The sequence below is a fragment of the Astatotilapia calliptera genome, chromosome 11 (genome assembly GCF_900246225.1).
Source record: "Astatotilapia calliptera chromosome 11, fAstCal1.2, whole genome shotgun sequence".
Taxonomy (NCBI): Eukaryota; Metazoa; Chordata; class Actinopteri; order Cichliformes; family Cichlidae; genus Astatotilapia; species Astatotilapia calliptera.
The window spans coordinates 15,288,845-15,307,296 of record NC_039312.1 but is presented as its reverse complement, the minus strand read 5'-3'; the positions used below and the strand labels follow the sequence as shown (position 1 = coordinate 15,307,296).

The window sequence follows — 18,452 nt, the reverse complement described above, 5'->3', positions numbered from 1 at the left end:
TGTGTGTGTGTGTGTGTGTGTGTGTGTGTGTGTGTGTGTGTGTGTGTGTGTTGGGTTGGGTTGGGGGGGGGGGGGGAGTGGCCTTCATGTTAATAGATAAAAAGAAGGAGGGAGTAAGAGATTGGAAGGGCATTTGCCATCGAGGAGTGAAAGTGGATAGAGAAAATGTGAGGACCGTGGGTTCCATATGTGAGGAGGCGGGGGGTCGGAGGGGGTTTAACATGCTTCGTGCTGCGTGGACAGAAGATCGGCTGTCATTCTGTAATCGGCTTGGCTCAGCCTCCTTCCGACCACGCAGGAGGTGGAGAAGGAACAAGTTGAAAATTGGATGACTGTGTTTTTCTGACTAATTACTTGATATGCTTTACACTATGTGGGTTTTATCCTAAAGACATTTGCAGGATTCCAAAAAAATGAAAGAAAATAAAAATCTCAATCACATGCAATCCTGATATCAAACTACTCACAAATTCCTTCCAGAAATCACAATGCTATTTAGAAGGTGCACGACTCTCTCCAGTCCTTGCTCTTGATGATGAGACGTCTGAAAAGGCTGGGGAGTCTACTTGAAAAGTGCCCCGGCTCAGTAGTGCTCTTTCACTGACATGGCAGGGGACATAAAATCTGTCATTTTCATCATGTTCTTTCGTGGGGGAACTTGTTTCCTGCAGCTTTCTCTATCAGATACACTGTATGCCGGTTTGGGTTTATGGCTGTGGAGCTGGGACAAGCCCGATCGATCTGTGGGAGCCATACGATTTAATAGGTGCACAACTCTTGCTAAGGGGCGCTGGGTAGGAGGGATACATTTAATCACTAAGAGGGAGCATGGTGGCAAGGCCTGGTCACCAACAGTTTGTTTTATGAGAAGTCAAGGTATCAATTTTCCTCCACACTGTGAAATATCTTGGGTAATCTATTTTTAGTGCTAGTGTTTCCGTTGTGTTTTCCCATTTCCAACTATTCCCCTATCTGGCTAATTTATTTTGGTAACTTTCGGAATTTCAAGTATTGACAGCTGCTCCTTGAAGTGCTCTATGGCTGCTGCTTAGATAGTGTTTGTGGCTTGTAAGCTCCTGTCTCAGAGCATTACAAACTGCTATGTAGTGTTGACATTTAATGTTTAACATGACATTTAATAAGCTGTCCAAAGTTCTTCACGAAACAACTGTCAGCAATCAGCAGTTATTTCAATGCCCCTGTGTGCATGACTAGAAAGAGAACTGTAACTTTAATTTCACTGGTCACACTGAAACTTAACAAGTTCATTATTAAATCTGAAAATTAAAAAAAAACATTTTGCCCAAAATAAGGTTTAAAAAAGCTAAAAGTCAGACTTACTACTTGGCGAGTCTGACATAACATGAGCACAGAAGCGAGTTTGGGGTGTTAACTTGGCCTCCAAATTCCCCAGATCACAATCCAATTCAGTAGAATGTGCTGGATAAACATTTCCAATCTAATGACGCCTTGCCTCACAACTTACAGGACTTAAAGGATCTGGCGCAGATACCAAAACACACCTTCAGGGGTCTAGGAGTCCATGCCTCGAGAGGTCAGGGCAGTAAAAGGGAGACCAACGCCAACCAACACAATATTAGGCAGATGATCATAATATTATGCCTGATTGGTTTATCTGTCCATTACCAAATAGTTGAAGCTGCTGCGAACCTCAAATGTGCATCAGTGCAACAGCTATCTTGTTGCTACTTAAATACTATGCATTTTCAATTCAATTCAATTTTTCTTATACAGCACCAACAACACAACAACAGTTGCCTCAAAGCCCTTTATATTGTAAGGGAGACCCTACAATAATGCATACGAGAATAACACAACAATCATATGACTTCTTGTGAGCAAGCATTTTGGCAACAGTGGGAAGGAAAAACTCTTTTTGCACCATTTTCAGCAAAAAGGTGTAGATTTCACATGTAGATTTTGTTTTCAATCAAACAGTCTATCTAAAATATTCAAGAGTAAATTACAAAGAGTTCAGAGACATTGTACTTTAGTTTTTGGTGCACTGACAACACAAAAAAACATTAAGCAATAACAGCAATCCATCTTTAAATATGTATTAGGGCAAATTCAGGGCCACAGCTCCTAGTCATCAGTTCAGTTTTGGTGACTTCTAAACACACATTGATCAATAAATAAAGACATTGTCATCTTCATTTATATACAATGAGCACATTTAGAACTCATTAGGATAAAGGGGGTAAGACGAGGAATCACTTCTCTGCACTGAGCTGTTGTCGGCTGTGTTTTGCTCAAGCTCTTCACAGCTTTCACAAAACCTCTGAATAACCTTGAACTTCTGTAGTGCACCTCAACCCCAAACAGCCGTCTGCTTAATGCTGTTATGCCGGGCCCTACATGCTAAAAGTCACTGGTGGTGATAGTGGCTGATTAGATTGTGTCCATTGATTGCACTGCGTGCTGTTAGGACGAGCATGATGCGGGCTGCAGATCCTGCGTCTCCTCCTCCGAAACACTGACAGTCTGAGACAGAGGAGATGGAGCCCCATGCAGGGCAGCAGATTGAGTTATTGATCAGCTCTCTCCTTTCTCCTGTCTCCGTCTCTCGCTCTGCTGCTCCGAGAGACCCCGTCATCAGGATAATGAATTTCACTTATTGCAGATTAACGTCATAAGGTCTGTATGGTAATAATGGCAGGAATTAGCTCTTTGTCACCCCCTCTGAATTTCCAAGAAGGAGGGGCGATGAAGGTTGTTATTGCTCCGTTACTCAGTCTGAGGAGCGCGATTTGAACAAAAGGGAACGGTGAGCGGAGAAGTGCATGAAAATGAAAGATTTGAGGGAGAATTAAAGAGAGACTTACGAAGACTGTGATTTCAGCATCACTGAGGCGGCTGCGAAGAGTTCTGATGCAAGAAATTTGTGTTTGATGAAGGAGGGTGAAGGAGAATTTAGAGAGGAAACCAAGACTGAATAGCAGGCTGCTCTGTGAAAAAGAGAGGCCAAAGAGGAAAGATGAGAGGGGAAGATTCAAAAGGGATGAGTAGTAAAGTGGAGAAGAGAGCATGATAAGCAGTGGTCATACAGTCACCAGGCAGCAACGCCGCTTAAGGGTCGGCCATTGTGTCTCCAGCCCCAAGATTGGGGTAGTAACGAATGAATAATGAGGCTTGATTACAGTCCGTGAGATGGCACATTGTTCAGAATCAATCCTCCAGGCAATTACAGGCGCACAAACAGCAGCCCTCAGCCTCAGCACGGACAGAGCGGGAAGCGATTGTGTCAGAGGACAACATCATCTTCGTCAATGACTTGTTGCCTCCTCGTGTCGGAGCCATTAGCACTTACTCTGCTCCTGCAGCCACATTCAGCCACCCACATAAAAAGCCTCCAATTTCACGTTTGTGAGGATAAAAACGCAACACCATGCTCCTGCTCATCATATTCACAAATACACATAATGGACTGCTTCTTCCTTCCTTGTTGCAGGTACGGCTTTGGACTGTTGGATGCAGGGCTGATGGTGCAGCAGGCCGCACACTTCCACAGTGTTCCTTCACAGAAGAAGTGCACACAAGAAGTCACGCTTGATCCTGCCAGGTAAAATACAAAGATTTTTTTTCAAAAAAAACTTTATTGACTCTATCTGCTAAGGATTTTCAGATTATCCCCCAAGAAACTGGTTTTGATATCAGCATCCATGATCTTTAACTCAACTTCATCTGTCCTGTCACTGCTTTATGCATACATATGAAAGTGAAATGAGCATGTGAGAAGAGGCTTTTGAGGCTTTCGACTTACATGTAAGAGGTAATGACTTTGTATTGGCTAGAATCTTTTATCCAGGGCAAGGAGTCAATGTGAACATCCAATCAGAAGCCTGTCGAGGAAGGGCTAATGAGATCAACACTCTTGAGCATGTCCAGGTGGGTAATTTTTTATTTTTTTGATTAAATACATGACATTTTACAACATTTTTTGGCATTAATTTGTTTTTGGTAAATGTGATTATTCACCTACTTGCAAAGAAATATTACTCTCCACTCACTGAGAAGTTTTCTCCAGATTAAGCATACACGGAAAACTGAAAACAGTGAATTAGTGAATTTCAGAGGAGCTAGCAGGTGGACTTCAGCAAAACAGAAGCAGGCTACTTGTCTCCTTTCCATTTTTTAAAGGCTTTATAAAGACTTACCTTCTCCTTTGTCTTTGTGTGCATGATATGAGCCATAACATATCAATCTATAAAAAAATTACAGCAAGAAAGTGAACAGGTTTGTTTTCAAAAATGTTAAACTATAACAGAAAAATTCAAAGAAAGATTCCAAAAGTGAGTTTTTTTCAATAGCATAGGCATATACATTTACACTCCATGTTAGGTACGCCTTGCTAGTTTAGGGTTGGACTATTTCTTTGCTCTCAGCACTACATTAATTCTTTATGGTACAGATTCAACAAGGTGCTGGAAATATTTCGCAGAGTTTTTGATCCATATTCACATGATAGCATCATACAGTTGCTGCAGATTTCTTGGCTGCACATCCTTGATGCAAATCTTCCGTTCCACTACGCGCCAAAGGTGCTCTATGGAATTGAGATCTGGTGACTGTAGAAATCATTTGAGTACATTGAACTTGTTTTCACATTCAAGAAACCAGTCTGAAAAGATATGAGCTTTGTGGCATGCTGTGTTACCCTGCTAAAGGCATGGACATAGTCAGCAACAATACTCAGGTAGACTTTGGTGTTTAAACAGTATTAAAGGGCCCAGAGTTTGCCAGGAAGATATCCCTCACACCAATACACCACCGTCAAGTCAAGTCAAGTCAAGTCAAGTCAAGTGGTTTTATTGTCATTTCAATCATGTACATATCAACACAGGACTACATAAAGTGCAAGTGTGCAAAAATTGCAAAAAACAGTGCAACACCAGACAGAACAGAACAATGCAGACACAACAGTGCAATAGAAAAGTGCAACAGTGACAGTGGGTTGTGCAAAAGACTGAGCATTGTGCAAAAAGTAACTTGATGTATTAATGTGTGTGTGTGTGTGTCTGCGTGACATTGTACAGATAGGTGCTTGAGGTAGTGAAGTGTGTGAAGGTATGTGTGTGTGTGTGTGTCAGTCCAGTCACTGAGTGTCACCAGAAGCCTGAACTGCTGATGCAAGGCAGGATGGATCTATGCTTTTCTGGTGTTTATGAAAAATTCCAACCATATCATCCGAGTGTTGGAGCAGAAATTAGGTCATTAATCAGGTGAAAACTGTAGCCTCAGTTTGCTGTTCTTAGCTGACAGGACCAGTGTGGTCTTCTTCTGAAGAAACGTGCATTCAGAGATGCTCTTCTGCATACCTTGGTTGTAACAAGTGGTTATTCGAGTTACTGTTGCCTTCCTATCAGCCTAACATAGTCGGGCCATTCTCCTCTGACCTCTGGCATCAACAAGGCATTTTTTTTTCCCAGGGAACTGCTGCTCACTGGATCGTTTTTTTTTTCACACCATTGCTTTTAAACCCTAGAGATGATTGTGTGGGAAAATCACTGCATCGTCTGAAATACCCAGAACAGTCTTTCTTGCACCAACAACCATGCTACATTTAAAGTCACTTTAGTAACATTTCTTCCCCATTCTGATGCTCCATTTCAGCAAGTTGTCTACATGCTTAAATGCTTTGAGCTGCTGCCATATAACTGGCTGATTAGATACTTTCGTTAACATGCTACACATACAGGTGTACTAATAAAGTGACTGATGAAGATGCTTTTTAAAATATTTAAGTGTGATGTAAATCTGCTCCTATAGTCTTTCAATGTTCCTGTTGCCCTTGACAGGACAGAAATCAAGCACAAGTGCATTCAAAAGTTAACTTCTGCCTACAGTCAAGGGAGCTTGAAGATGCCATATAAATTGTTTTGGGGTTTCAGTGTCATGTGCTTTATCTGAGAATAGAGGAGATAAAAAAAAACCATCATACTGTGATGTGCAATGTGTTGGCAGTGTAATTTGCAGAAAATGGCAAAACTGAGTTTTCTTGAGCACAGGCACATACATGCAAATGTGTTTATGTTTGATTGTGTCAGCAGGCATACGTACTGTACGTGTCTGTGCGCGGCTCAGTTTGTGCGAGTATTCGGTGTTTGTGAATGTGTGTACTTGTGAAATGGCAAGGAGAGAGAAGGAGAGCGAGCGAGAGTGTGTCAGCATGCAAATTGAAAAGGCTTCATCTTTGCGGCTCTGCTCCCTGGCAGAAAGCGTGGGTCAGGCCATCGCTGCGAGGTGTGATTGATGGATGTGTTGCCGTGGTAACACGCCGTAAACAGGAGCGGGCTGTCAGTCTTTTTGCAGCTTGGCGGCTCTCTCTGCGATGTGCCATTGTCACACCAGATGTGCTGCTTGTGATGAACAGGGACAGGGAGGGTGTTTACTGGGTGCTACTGGTGGTGGCAGGGGATATGGGCTTATTTAAATCATTTAGCTAATATCCTGCACAATCGTGTTCCATTTATTATACTTTCTTCACCTGCTTCCCTTTGTCTTTGCCTGGCTATGGACATATTTTTGGCTTGTCCATCTATGTGCCACATTATCTCAGACAATACTTATTGGATTTAGATTTAGATTTAAGCAATACAGCACTCTCTGTTCTATTTTCATAATTAGTCAGCGGACCTTATCAGGGAGGGAAGTACATTGTTCCTTCATCACATGTCTTATCTAGGATGTCAAAGATTAAAACAGCAAATTGATTAAGAAGGCACATTCAAAGAAAGTGCTAGAAAAATGTGCCATTTTTGGAGGGAGTCAGATGAAAGCATGGATGCCAGTTGTCTCATATATATTAAGCTACAGTGTAGATATGGTTAAATCTGCATGACTAAAACTGGGGGAAAAAATGGAAACAACGGAAATTAGTTAATATTGACTTGGTGCAAGGTTAGCAGAATCTGTCAGCAAAAACTCGCCAATTGCTATGTTGTCTCTTTTTTGTTTAAACTGCACAAAAATATTTAAAACAGTATAAAACAGCAATCTGCAGTTTAATAGGACATTATAAATGGAACTATCTTTTACCCCAGCACAGTAATTTCCTCTCATCAATATGATGTTGTAAATCTTCTGGTAGAAACTCTCAGTTAACACAAAAAATACAAGTTTTTTACCCGAGCAGATTAAACAAACTGATATAAAAGCTGAATATGATACATGTAAAACAGTCAGGCTAATTAAGAGAATCAGATCGACAGTTTCCCTTTATGTTAAAGGGAGCTAAGTGGCTGCTAGCAGCTTTTTCATGTTTTAGCTCACCCAACAGTTGTATCGAGCTTATTATAGGAAGAAGATGAGAAAGTGAATATCCTATAATGTGGAACTATTCCTTCATGGAGCTTGCCATCTGTCTCTCAACAGGTGAGAGTGAGTATCAACGCAGCGTGCCGTGGTGACCTATCCATAAGCCTGGTGTCTCCTGGTGGCACAGTGTCGGTGCTGTTGGATACGAGGCCTTATGATGCCTCCACCGCTGGACTGAAGAACTGGACTCTCATGACTGTGCACTGCTGGGGTGAGCAGCCACGAGGCCGCTGGAGCCTCCAGGTGAGAAAGAAAAGCTGCTCCTATCAGTGTTTAACTGTTAGCCCTGGTTGCTATTTAGCAAATGATAGCAAGTAATGGTGCATTCCTGAATAAGTGTGCTGCAGTGGTGTTTTTAAGTGCAAATAAAAGTATTATACTGCATTGCTCACGATACCTGAATGATTCTGCCTTGCTAAGAATCAAAACAAATCCTGTTTTTCCTTGCTGTAACGTGCTAACTCTGGCATTCCAACATCCAAGTTTGAGGTATGAAGACAAGCCATTAAACATCACTACATCTGTTTTGTTATTGTCCCCATGACCACTAATGACAATTGATGTTAGCATTTAGCGAAGCTAACATTGTTAGTGGTTCTTAATAACATGTTCATGTGTTTTATACAGCATGTTAAAACATTTGGCTAGCTTTGAACTATAAAAAGTAGTAATTACACTAAAAGCCTTTTGTCTGTCTCTTAATAACTGATATGACTTGGAAACTAGTAAAGAAGTGACAAGAAAAAGTAGCCAAAATCTTTGTGACATAGTTTATATATTAATTTTGCTCTCCTGGAGGCCTTGTTTCGCATACCTTCCCTCATGATATAGAAATAATTTGCTCCGCTTCACATTGTCCTCTTCCAGTAGCTGTGTTGTATAGAAGTTTAAAAATAGCCCAGCCCGGCACAGCTCAGCTCAGCTTGGTTCAGTTCATTTTGCAATAGCAATGTGAATCATCCTCTACTTTCATCTCCAAGATTCAGCCAAGCATGGCAATCTTCATTTTCCTCCCCACACTCTTTCTTTTTTTTCTCTCATAGATGTGCTGATGTTTGATATGGAGGAAGGAGCTAAAATGGAAGGGAAATTAAGACTGGAAGGTTAAGTAACCTTGGCCGGGTTTGACAGGCACAATACTGCCGACATCTGATTAGAATCCATACTCTCAGACAGTAGCGCGCTGAGGTCATTTACTGTATATATGTGTGGGTGGTAGCAGTTGGGGGGGGGGGACGACTCGCTATGTAGAAATGTGTGTGTGTCTGTATTTGTGTGTGTGCAAATAGGCGTCAGTCCTTGTAAACAGTTGGAGGTTTATAAAGAAAAAGCTGTGAAGATGAAAGACACCCCCCCTCCGTCCTCGTCACCTACCTCCTCCTGCAAATTCGCACACATGCAAACACACACACATACACACACTCTTTCTTTTCTCTGGCTCCATGTCTCTGTGTCTCTCCCACGTCCTCGTACAGATTTACTGTCCCCTCTGTGACCAATTACCAGGGCCCAGTGTGTCGCAGAGATGGGGAAGAAGCACCGTGAAGCCGAGCCACATAACGGTGCCGTTGCTCATTACCGGAGGGCCGAGACAAGTCGCCGCGATGCTCGCAACACGAATTAACGCTCGCATCTGACGTGCCGCATGCCTTAGCACGCCACTAATCAGCCCATACACACACCCACACACTGATTGGTTTCATGCTGGATGTCAGCTCTGCCGTAGATTGGAGAGCAACATGTACACACTCTCACAAATACGGGGTGCTTGAAAAGGAGACAGTGCGTTAGCATGGTGGGGTGGGGAGGGGGATACCAAGGACTTACATGGCTAAAGTTGAACAACAATGTCCAACTATATGAATCAAAATCTCTCTTTTCCGAAAGTGTATAGATATTGATTGCTAAATAACACAAATTGTCATTTTTAATGGTTTTTGACATTTGGCAGGCTGCTACAAAAAGCCTCTGACAAGCAGCTACGCCAATTAAATCTGACACTGATACATGGAGAGAACCAGAGGACATACAGGACTAAGAAAAAAGAGGAGTTTTAGAGAGAGGCAAGGGTAACCTATAACATGGAGCCCTGGGAAGGGACTTTACCTGGACTATGTTTTGGATCTGTGTTTAAAAACTCAAGGGCGGCAGAGAACGAGGGCTGAGGGACACGGGGTCTGTGGAGAAGTCCGTATTGATTCGTCATGATGACAATTGTCAAAGAGCGCTGTGGTTCTACTAGGAATAAAAGTGGGACTGAAGTGAAAAGGGAGCGAGTGTTATGGCTCGAGGCTCAGCTGACCTTCTAGCGTTGTGAAGGAGACGGGAATGCGGGGCTGGAAATACATACTCTCTCTCGCTCTTGTCATAACTGCTCTCCCTTGTGCTCACTCTACCGCCATCTGTAGTGCCTCAGCTCACCTCCCTGCTTTTACTGTTGACCAGAGACAGTATTGCACAATATGGAAATCCCACCGCCATCCTTAATGACAGCGTGCAGTTTACAATATGCACGCTGTCATTAAGGATGGCCCATAAGAAGATAAAATGGTAATTTCACCCAAATGTAGACATTTTTTCCTCTCTGTGGTGAATGTCGTCACCAGTGGTTTTAGTGTTATTTAACCAGATTCATCTCCACCGCAATCAGTGTCCCCACTTTCCTTGATAATCAACAGACCTCGATGTGGACTATGCACATTTTCTTTTTAACAATCTGAACACTTTAAGTTAAAATTTTGTTGAGGTTAAAGACTTTTAAGCTTCAAACTTCCTAGCAGGAGCTGTAAAAGGAGTGAGATTTATGTGAGCTGCAAAATACAAGTTAAACAAGGATAAATGTTTTCTAAATAACTAGTTTATTTATAGTCAGGGAGCTTCATATCTCAGGCCAGTTATGACTCGTATTGAAACAGAATCTGGAAGCATCATGTCTTGCTGTTAAAAGAGCATGTGTCACATGTATATGAATCGGGGGCTCATTAAGTTAAATTGTAGATGATGTCATCAATTTTTAGTTTGTGCTTATTCTAATATTGCTACACTAAATCAACGTTTGAAATGAACTCAATTATGATTAGGTTTATATCATCAATAGTCCCAGCCCTAGACGGACGAATGATATCTTAAAACCTGAGAATATTAAAAAAACCTAACTACACTGTGACTGACCATGAAAGGTATGAGGGAAGTATCCCTCTTTGTAATTTCACTGTACGAAGTCTTTTACTGTGTGCGTGTGTGGTACAGTAACAACTCTTCTAATTGGTAACTATGACTGACAGCAGTTTTTTTCTATTCCTTCTGCTGCCTGATACAATGAGTTCTCAAAGAATATTATAGAAGGGTGTCATTACTGTGCTCCACTTTCACTGAGACCTTATACACACAAACACACAAGCAGAAAAAAACACGGCAAAAATATAAACACACATACGTTGCTCTCCCACCCCACCTGCCATGCCCACAGGGTAGGTTTGTGTGTGTGTGTGTGTGTGTGTGTGTGTGTGTGTGTGTGTGTGTGTGTGTGTGTGTGTGTGTGTGTTTATAGCAGTGTGGCAGCAGTCTTTGAGCAGCGACATCTCTGATTCCCAGAGGACTTTGAGACTCGAGCTGACTGTGACTAGAGCGGCTGTAGGAATATAATAGCACTATTTAGCCTGCAGCACTGTGGTCACACACACACACACACACGCTCAGACACACAAACAGCCACCCTTGCTGTCTGTGATAGACAGATCATATATTTACCATCTTCATCCCTTGTGCTCCTTCAGGAGTCTTTCCCCTCTTGTCTCCCCAACAGATTACACAAACCAAACACAGACACACACACACACATACACCGTGACTAAGTGATAATAGAAAAACCTGAAGATAAAGTATTAACTACGCAGTTTCTGCCACTGTCTTCCACCTTGAGTTGATGAATATGGTACAGTTTGTGTTGTTCATTCTCGCTGGGTAAATGATAAACCCTTCTGGGGTAAGATGGTGTTCGTTAAAAACACCAGACTGTTACGATAAGGTTGTTTTATTTGCTTCATCATCATATTTGGTATTAAATACAAGTGTGTGCTATTAGCTGCAGTGCTCTGATATTTACTTTTTAGACGTTGCATTTTGAAAAAGTATTACACTAACTGGATTTTATGTTTTTAGTCTAACTGTACAGGCCCGATGAATGTTGTGTCCTGTCTTCCTCCCCTCATCCTCAGGCTTGGCAGGTGGCCGCCTCTCTCTGAGCCTGGTTCTCCTGGAGGTTTCTTCCTGTTAAAAGGGAGTTTTTCTTTCCTACTGTCGCCAAGTACGTGCTCATAGGGGGTCATCTGATTGTTTCTCTGTATCATTGTAGGGTCTTTACCTTGCAATATAAAGCACCTTGAGGCGACTGTTGTTGTGATTTGGCGCTGTATAAATAAAATCGAACTGAATGTGGTTTGACTATAGTAACTAATTGGAAAGCTGGATTTAACTTGTCGAAGGAGAAAATGTGTATCTGGGGCTTTTATGAACTCTACACTGAAAAATAATTCAGAAATGAGAAAAACATACTCGCTGCAGTCTCATATTCTTAGAGGTGATGTTAGGTCCCATTTTTAAAAGGCAGATTTTTTTCGGACTTTAAAAAGTTATCCTACAATGTTATGTACTACCTGTACAGGGGAGAAGTACTGCTGACCTCTGGTAAAACCAGTGTAAGAACATCTTCTGTCGTTACTGTAACAGCAACGTACTTGCACACAGTATCAAGTTTGGCAGAAACACTGTCAAAGCCTGAAGTAGAAACACAATCACACGCAAACAAACATGCATTTTCATTCACACACACTCACTCACTTTGGCCCAAGGTGGATTTCTAGAGGTGCATATATTTACATATATTTGCATGTTTAATGAGTTTTGGGAGATCAAGCGATCCAAGCGGCCCTTTGTGGGTATTTCTTTCTTTCTTTCTTTCTTTCTTTCTTTCTTCCCTTCCCTTCGATTTTTTTTTTTTTTTAATTTGTGTGTGTGTGTGATTGTGGTAGGAAGGGGAGTAGTGGAGGGGGGTCTCCATGTAAATATCACCCACTGTGTGTTGGCACCCGTCGCAGATGGTCGGGGGCGAGGGCACCCTGTGGGCACAGGATACCTATTTCTGTTTATCTGTTTTGTGTGAGACTGGGAGGCACAGAGAGTGTGACTCTAGTTTGTGTGTGTGTCTGTGTGAATTCATTGCACTCTAGGTGTTTGTATGTGTGTGCTTTTGCAGCATATTATTCTGTATATTCGTGTGTCTCTTCTGTTGAGAAGCTGGCCGTGTGCGAGGGTGCAGTACATGCGCGTGTTTGCAATTCACTGAATATTTGTTTACTCTATGTGTGTGTGCGCAGTTTTATGTCTGTGTTGATGGAAGCAGTGTTTGTGTGTTTGTGCAGACATTTGCATGTAAGCTTGCTGCAGTGTGTGTGTGTCTGTGCATGTGTGTCTCCCAGCATGCAGCGTGGCTATGATGGCCCTGTTTTGGATGATTGATGTGTTGGAGGGAGCAGTGAGGAGCCCAGGTTGGGCCAGAGCCTCAGTCTGACACACTGCTGCTTCCCTGCTGCTTTACATATGTAGACGCAGCAAGACTCCTCCTCCCCTCCCATCTGACACTGCTTCACTCTCTAACACTGCCAACAATCGCAGGTTTCTTTTTTTGGAGGTTTTATTTTGAAGCTTCTGTTTATTCCATGAGAGTAGACTGAGCCCTGTGTGCCGTTGTCTAGCAACTTCCTGTTGCACATTTTACACCTGTTAGTACAACTGCAGACTGAACTGTTGGGTGGGAAACCTTATTATTTAATATTCTGTTATCTGTGAAAAGAAAATAACATTTAACAGACAATGCAGCAGTTTTGTTTTTTAAATTACAGATTTAATTTTTCTGTTATATAAAATTATATGAAGTTAGACTTGATAAGTCTTTTAAAATGGGACCTCATTTCTCGCTTGATAGTTTTTATTCTTAGAGTCTACTACGGTAGCTTTGCATAAATCAAAGCTTAGAATAATCTTCATTGTTCTTGTACTGGGCACTGGCCCCTCAGTTTATACGTCTGTCAATTTAGCTTGTCAGTCTTCAAGCCAACTTTTTCTTGATTGGCTTCCCCTCCTAAAGTGAGTGAGTGAGTTAATATGTTAATGTACTTATTATGATCACATACTATTTTAACAGTAAATATACAGTGGTGGAAATAAACCATTTCTCGTTTTTATGCTAGTATCATTTTAATTGTGAGAGACACAATATTAAACAGAAATCCAGAAAAAAAACACATTACATAAAAGTCATAAAGTGATTTGCATTACATTGAGTGCAATAAGTATTTGATCTCCTACAACCCATCTCCAATTCTGATTCCCACAGATTGACTGTGTGCCCATGTGATACACAGATTACATCAATCAGTTGCTTAATTTCAGATACTCCTGATTAGGGCTGTTCGATATAACGATGATATAAAAGCCATTTATCGTTTCATCGCTATCGTTTGTTTCGTGGTGTCGCAAAATAAACTGTTTATGGCAATATTTTTTCATCATTTTGATGGTCACTGTAGTGGCTATATTTATTTCTTAAAGTTCTCTCTTTCTCTTATATTCAATATAACCACACTACAGACCGACATGCGCCTGTTTTCATGCGTTGTTGTTAGCAACAACGACGATAAAACCATGGCGTGTCCGCTTGTTTATTTTCCACATACGCCTTTCACAATAAAGCTCAAGATCCTGTTGAGACTTTTCAAAATAAACGGAATCACGTGAAACAGTATGAAGAGTGTTTACGGATGAGAAGCAAAAAAGAGCCGTTATGTGCTAAAAAATAAACCTTAGATGCAAACGTTGGAACGGGCTTTCCCCCGCAGCACACCGTGTAATAAATACAACGAAAACTGCGGCCGTTACAACTTATGTAGAAAAATATATAGTTTCATGGATTGGGTCAAACACTCGACTCCGGGTACATGACGCCCAGCTGGAAACACTTCACGCAAGTCGAGCTGCCCGAGATTCACAGAATTTACAGAAAATGTTCAATTTTTGTGATTTATATCGTTATAAATAAGACGATAGATGTCTTATATCCTGATCTCAACTCATTACGTGAATAAAATGCTAGCCTGCCCACAGAATCAGCTTCTTCCACCACCATGGTCAAGACCTGGTCAAGACAAGATTGTACACCTGCAGAAGGCTGGAATGTGAAGTCCATCAGCAAGAAGTTTGGTGAGAAGGTAGCAACTGTTTTAGTTGCCACCTTCTGCTAAAGAAGAACCACATTAAGGTCATGGAGTGGTCTAGCCAGTCTCCAGACCTCAGTCCTATAGAAAATCTGTGGAGGGAGCTGAAGCTTGTGAAGCAGCAGCCAAGAAACCTAAAATATTTAGAGTTTCTGTAAAGAGGAGTGAAAAAATCCCTCCTGAGATGTGCAAACCTGGTGACTAACCACAAGAAACGTGTTACTAGTGTACTTGCCAACAAGGGTTTCTCCACCAAATACCAAGTCAAGTTTTTTGTGGGGGATCAACTACTTTTTTCATAATAATACTAATAAATAAAATAATACTATTTTCACTCAGTGACATGCAAATCAATTTATAACTTCAGATTTTTGGTTGATATCCTGTCTCTCTCTCCACTAAAATAAAACTAGCACAAAATTACAGACTGTTCATTTCTTTGGTAGTGAGCAAACTTACAAAATTAGCAGGCGATTAAATCGTTATTACAAGTATTTCCCCCACTGCATGAGAGAAAAAAGAGTGAAGGCATAATTGGTTCAGATTAAAGTGAATCTATATTTAAAAAATGTGGAAACACATCTCAGGAAAGTATTTTATATCATCACAAACTGACCATTTCTTGGCAGAATTAACAAAGCCATTTATTTAGAATTAACACCCATAGTAACAGTGACTAAACAAACATCTGCCACCTGCAAAACAATCAGTACGTATTTGTAAAAAGGTGTCAACTTTTAAGAAGGAGAGGATGGTGTAGAAATGGTTGGAGAAATGACACAGCAGTGATGCCTAATGTAGCTGCTAGCGAGCTTTGCTTTGATTCAGAAATTTAACACGGTGCAAAGTCACGTCCTTTCTCAGAGGAGCTGTACTTTTAAGAATTATGGACTTGTGGTGAAAGTATCTTCCAGGTGTATGATTGTATAAATGTGGAGCGGGGTGTCCTGGAAAGGAGTCTATACTTCCTCTGGGAAGAAGCACTGAAAACATCATAAAGTACAGTTTTCTTGTCTTTTCTTTGCATGTCTCCATTTAATTGTCTTTCTCAGTGATGCTCTCCGCTAAATGCATAATTTGTGCTCTGTTTTTGTTCTTTTCATCTCATTTTGTCTATCATCCTCCCACTCTCACCATCTCTCACTGTTCCTATGTTGTTTTTTTTCACAATTCCACTACCTGTGTATCAGCATCTCTTTCTGAACTCCTTCCTCATCATTCCCAGTCACCGGGTCTCGCTCCCATCACCCTGACACTCACCCGTTTCGATATCCTGCCATCTCTGGCCCATCACTAATCCCCCTCTCCAACTTCTTTTTGTCTCTGTAGTTTCACTCTCTCTCTCTGGCTTTTGAAATCCTTCCACTTTCCCCTCTGTTCCTCTACTTCTGCTAATCCTTTCATGTTCTTTGTCTCCCTTTTGTCTAAAAGTCAGTTTAACATCTTTCTATCCTCTATGCCCCGATTTTGTCTCCACATGTAGTTCTCACATTTTTTATAACATTGTAGTTAAATATCATTTTCATCACGCCTTCAGTGTAATAGCTGGATGACTGCTTCTTAATTTTTGCCTTATCTTCAGTTATAATGAAGATAAGGTGCACTTATAGTTGACACCAAATATGTGCTTTACAAAATGATTACAAAGTTATGGAACTCACAAGCATATTTTATGAATTCAGGAACATAACTTTATGTGTAAAACGAACTTCAGCTCAATTAGAAACAATCTGGAATTTGAAATATTTGACTCGTGAGGTTTCCCGGTGACAGCAGGGTTGCAGCTCTTCAGAGAGCCATGTCAACCTAGTAGAAAGTCCTGCTGGGAGGCGGGGAGGCGTGCAAGGCATATCGATCCACCTGTAGCATCCAGCTGTTTGTTTACCAACAACAAATCAATGCAGCACTCAGCTGGGGGCTGCCATGCCTGGCCTCCGATCTGCTCTGAGCACTCTCTCACACACACACACACACACACACACACACACACACACACACACACACACACACACACACACACACAAACACTGCGTAGAATATACACACACACAGGCAGAGAGGCAGACTGGACAGTTGATGTAGCAGATTTATGGTATAAAGCCATCTTTGAACAATGCTTGACTAAAAGGGGATTTTGTGGGTTTTCATAACAGTCAGGTAATTTAGATATGTTTCTTTTAATTATCTGTGGGCTGAGCTACAGAAAAGATTTCATTTTTCCATTTTTTTATCCAAATACTGTCCTGATTTATGAATAAAATAATGATTTGATGTAATTGAAAGTGGAAGTCAGAGAACTGACATGACAGAGTGAAAAAGATAGTTTTCACCACCCTTTGTAGCCATAACTTGAAGTCATAGTTTTCCGTATGACTTTATCAGTCTCTCACATTGTTGTTGAAGACTTCACTCTTCTTTGCAGCATTGCTTCAGTTCATTGAATTTTGCAGGCATTCGTTTATGCACAGATCTGTTAAGGTCCTGCCAGGCATTTTAGTCGGGTTGAGGCTGGACTTTGACTGCGCCATTGCAACTCTGTTGCTGTTGTAGATTTGCCGGTGCACTTGTGATCCTTGTCCGGTTACTTGACCACATATGGGACAAGCTTTAGCTGTCAGACAGATGGCCTCATGATTAAATCTAGATCTAGGTCTGTATGGCAGTAGTCGACAGTTGGTTGACCAAATGACTGCAAGGTATCCAGGTCCTGTGACTGAAAACGAGACCCAATCATCACACCTCCACCACCATGCTTGACAGTTGGACAAAACATCACATCAAACATCTCCATTTTGGTCTCGTCTGTCCAAAGGACATAGTTCCAAAAGTCTTGCGGTTTGTTCAGATTCAATTTTAAAAACTTAAGATGCGCTGCCATGTTTTGTTTTGCTTTTTAATAGAAAGAAGAAGCTCTTTCCTGGCAACCCTTTCAAACAGGCTATATTTGTTCAGCCTTTTTCTAATTGCAAGTCATGATTAGCATTTAACATGCTAAGTGAGCTCTGTAGAGTATGAGATGTAGCTTTTGGATCTTTTTGGACTTTCTCTGCGCATTGCACGGACTGATGCTGAGGTGAATTTCACTGACAGCTGTCTAGAATGTTTTCCACTAATGAATACTGTTTCTGTTTTTGGAATGGTGACTTCAGATTGTTAAAGAAAATGTTCTTATACCACTTGCCATATTGACAGGCAGCAACAGTTGCTTCTCTAAGATCACTGTTGAATGCTCTTGACCAGCTCTTGTAGGGATGAAGTTAATTTTTGCCTTGAAAATTATGGAATGATTCATCTTGTACCTTTGGAGATTACAGACCTCAACTTGCACTTTTGCTGCAACACGCTGCATTTGCTGCTGTGACAGTCAAAGGCTTTTCGTTGTAAATTAAAGGTCACAAGTCTTTTGTGTTGTTGTGTACAAGTTTTAAGTACTAAGTCATCAGATTGAGCTGTCACATGATCTCACCCCCACCCACCTCTAGCCAAAAACATCCCTCAAAACAGCTGAACAGTTGGCATGTCGATACTCTTTGTGGTTGTTTAGAGTAAATGAATAACTTCTGTCCTTCACTTAAACTCTTAAACTCAATTAAAAAATAATAAATAAATAAACTAAAAACTGTGGATGTGAAATTCTGGGCTGAGACTGATGCTTACAGTAACAGTATTCCTTATTCCTTCTTTCCAGAAGATATCTTCATTATAAAAAACACATTACTGAATATCCATCCACATTATACACTCAAGGTTGCCATCGAGTTTATTTTTGTATTGTTGTATGAAGAAAATGTGGGTTGATTAAACAAAGTAAGAAGCGTTAGTTCACAGTTTTTATGCTTTAAT

General features: G+C 41.1%; 1 protein-coding gene across 4 annotated transcripts in view; it reads left to right on the top strand.

Annotated features, from left to right (window-relative positions):
• Positions 1-18,452, top strand: part of LOC113031917 (PC3-like endoprotease variant B) — a 213,781-nt gene that overhangs the window by 179,574 nt on the left and 15,755 nt on the right. For all 4 annotated transcript variants that reach the window (XM_026184447.1, XM_026184448.1, XM_026184449.1 and 1 more), the window contains 3 exons: positions 3,473-3,583; positions 3,816-3,909; positions 7,396-7,581. In XM_026184447.1, the coding sequence (XP_026040232.1) occupies positions 3,473-3,583; positions 3,816-3,909; positions 7,396-7,581 (391 nt within the window). The remainder of the gene's footprint in view (positions 1-3,472; positions 3,584-3,815; positions 3,910-7,395; positions 7,582-18,452) is intronic.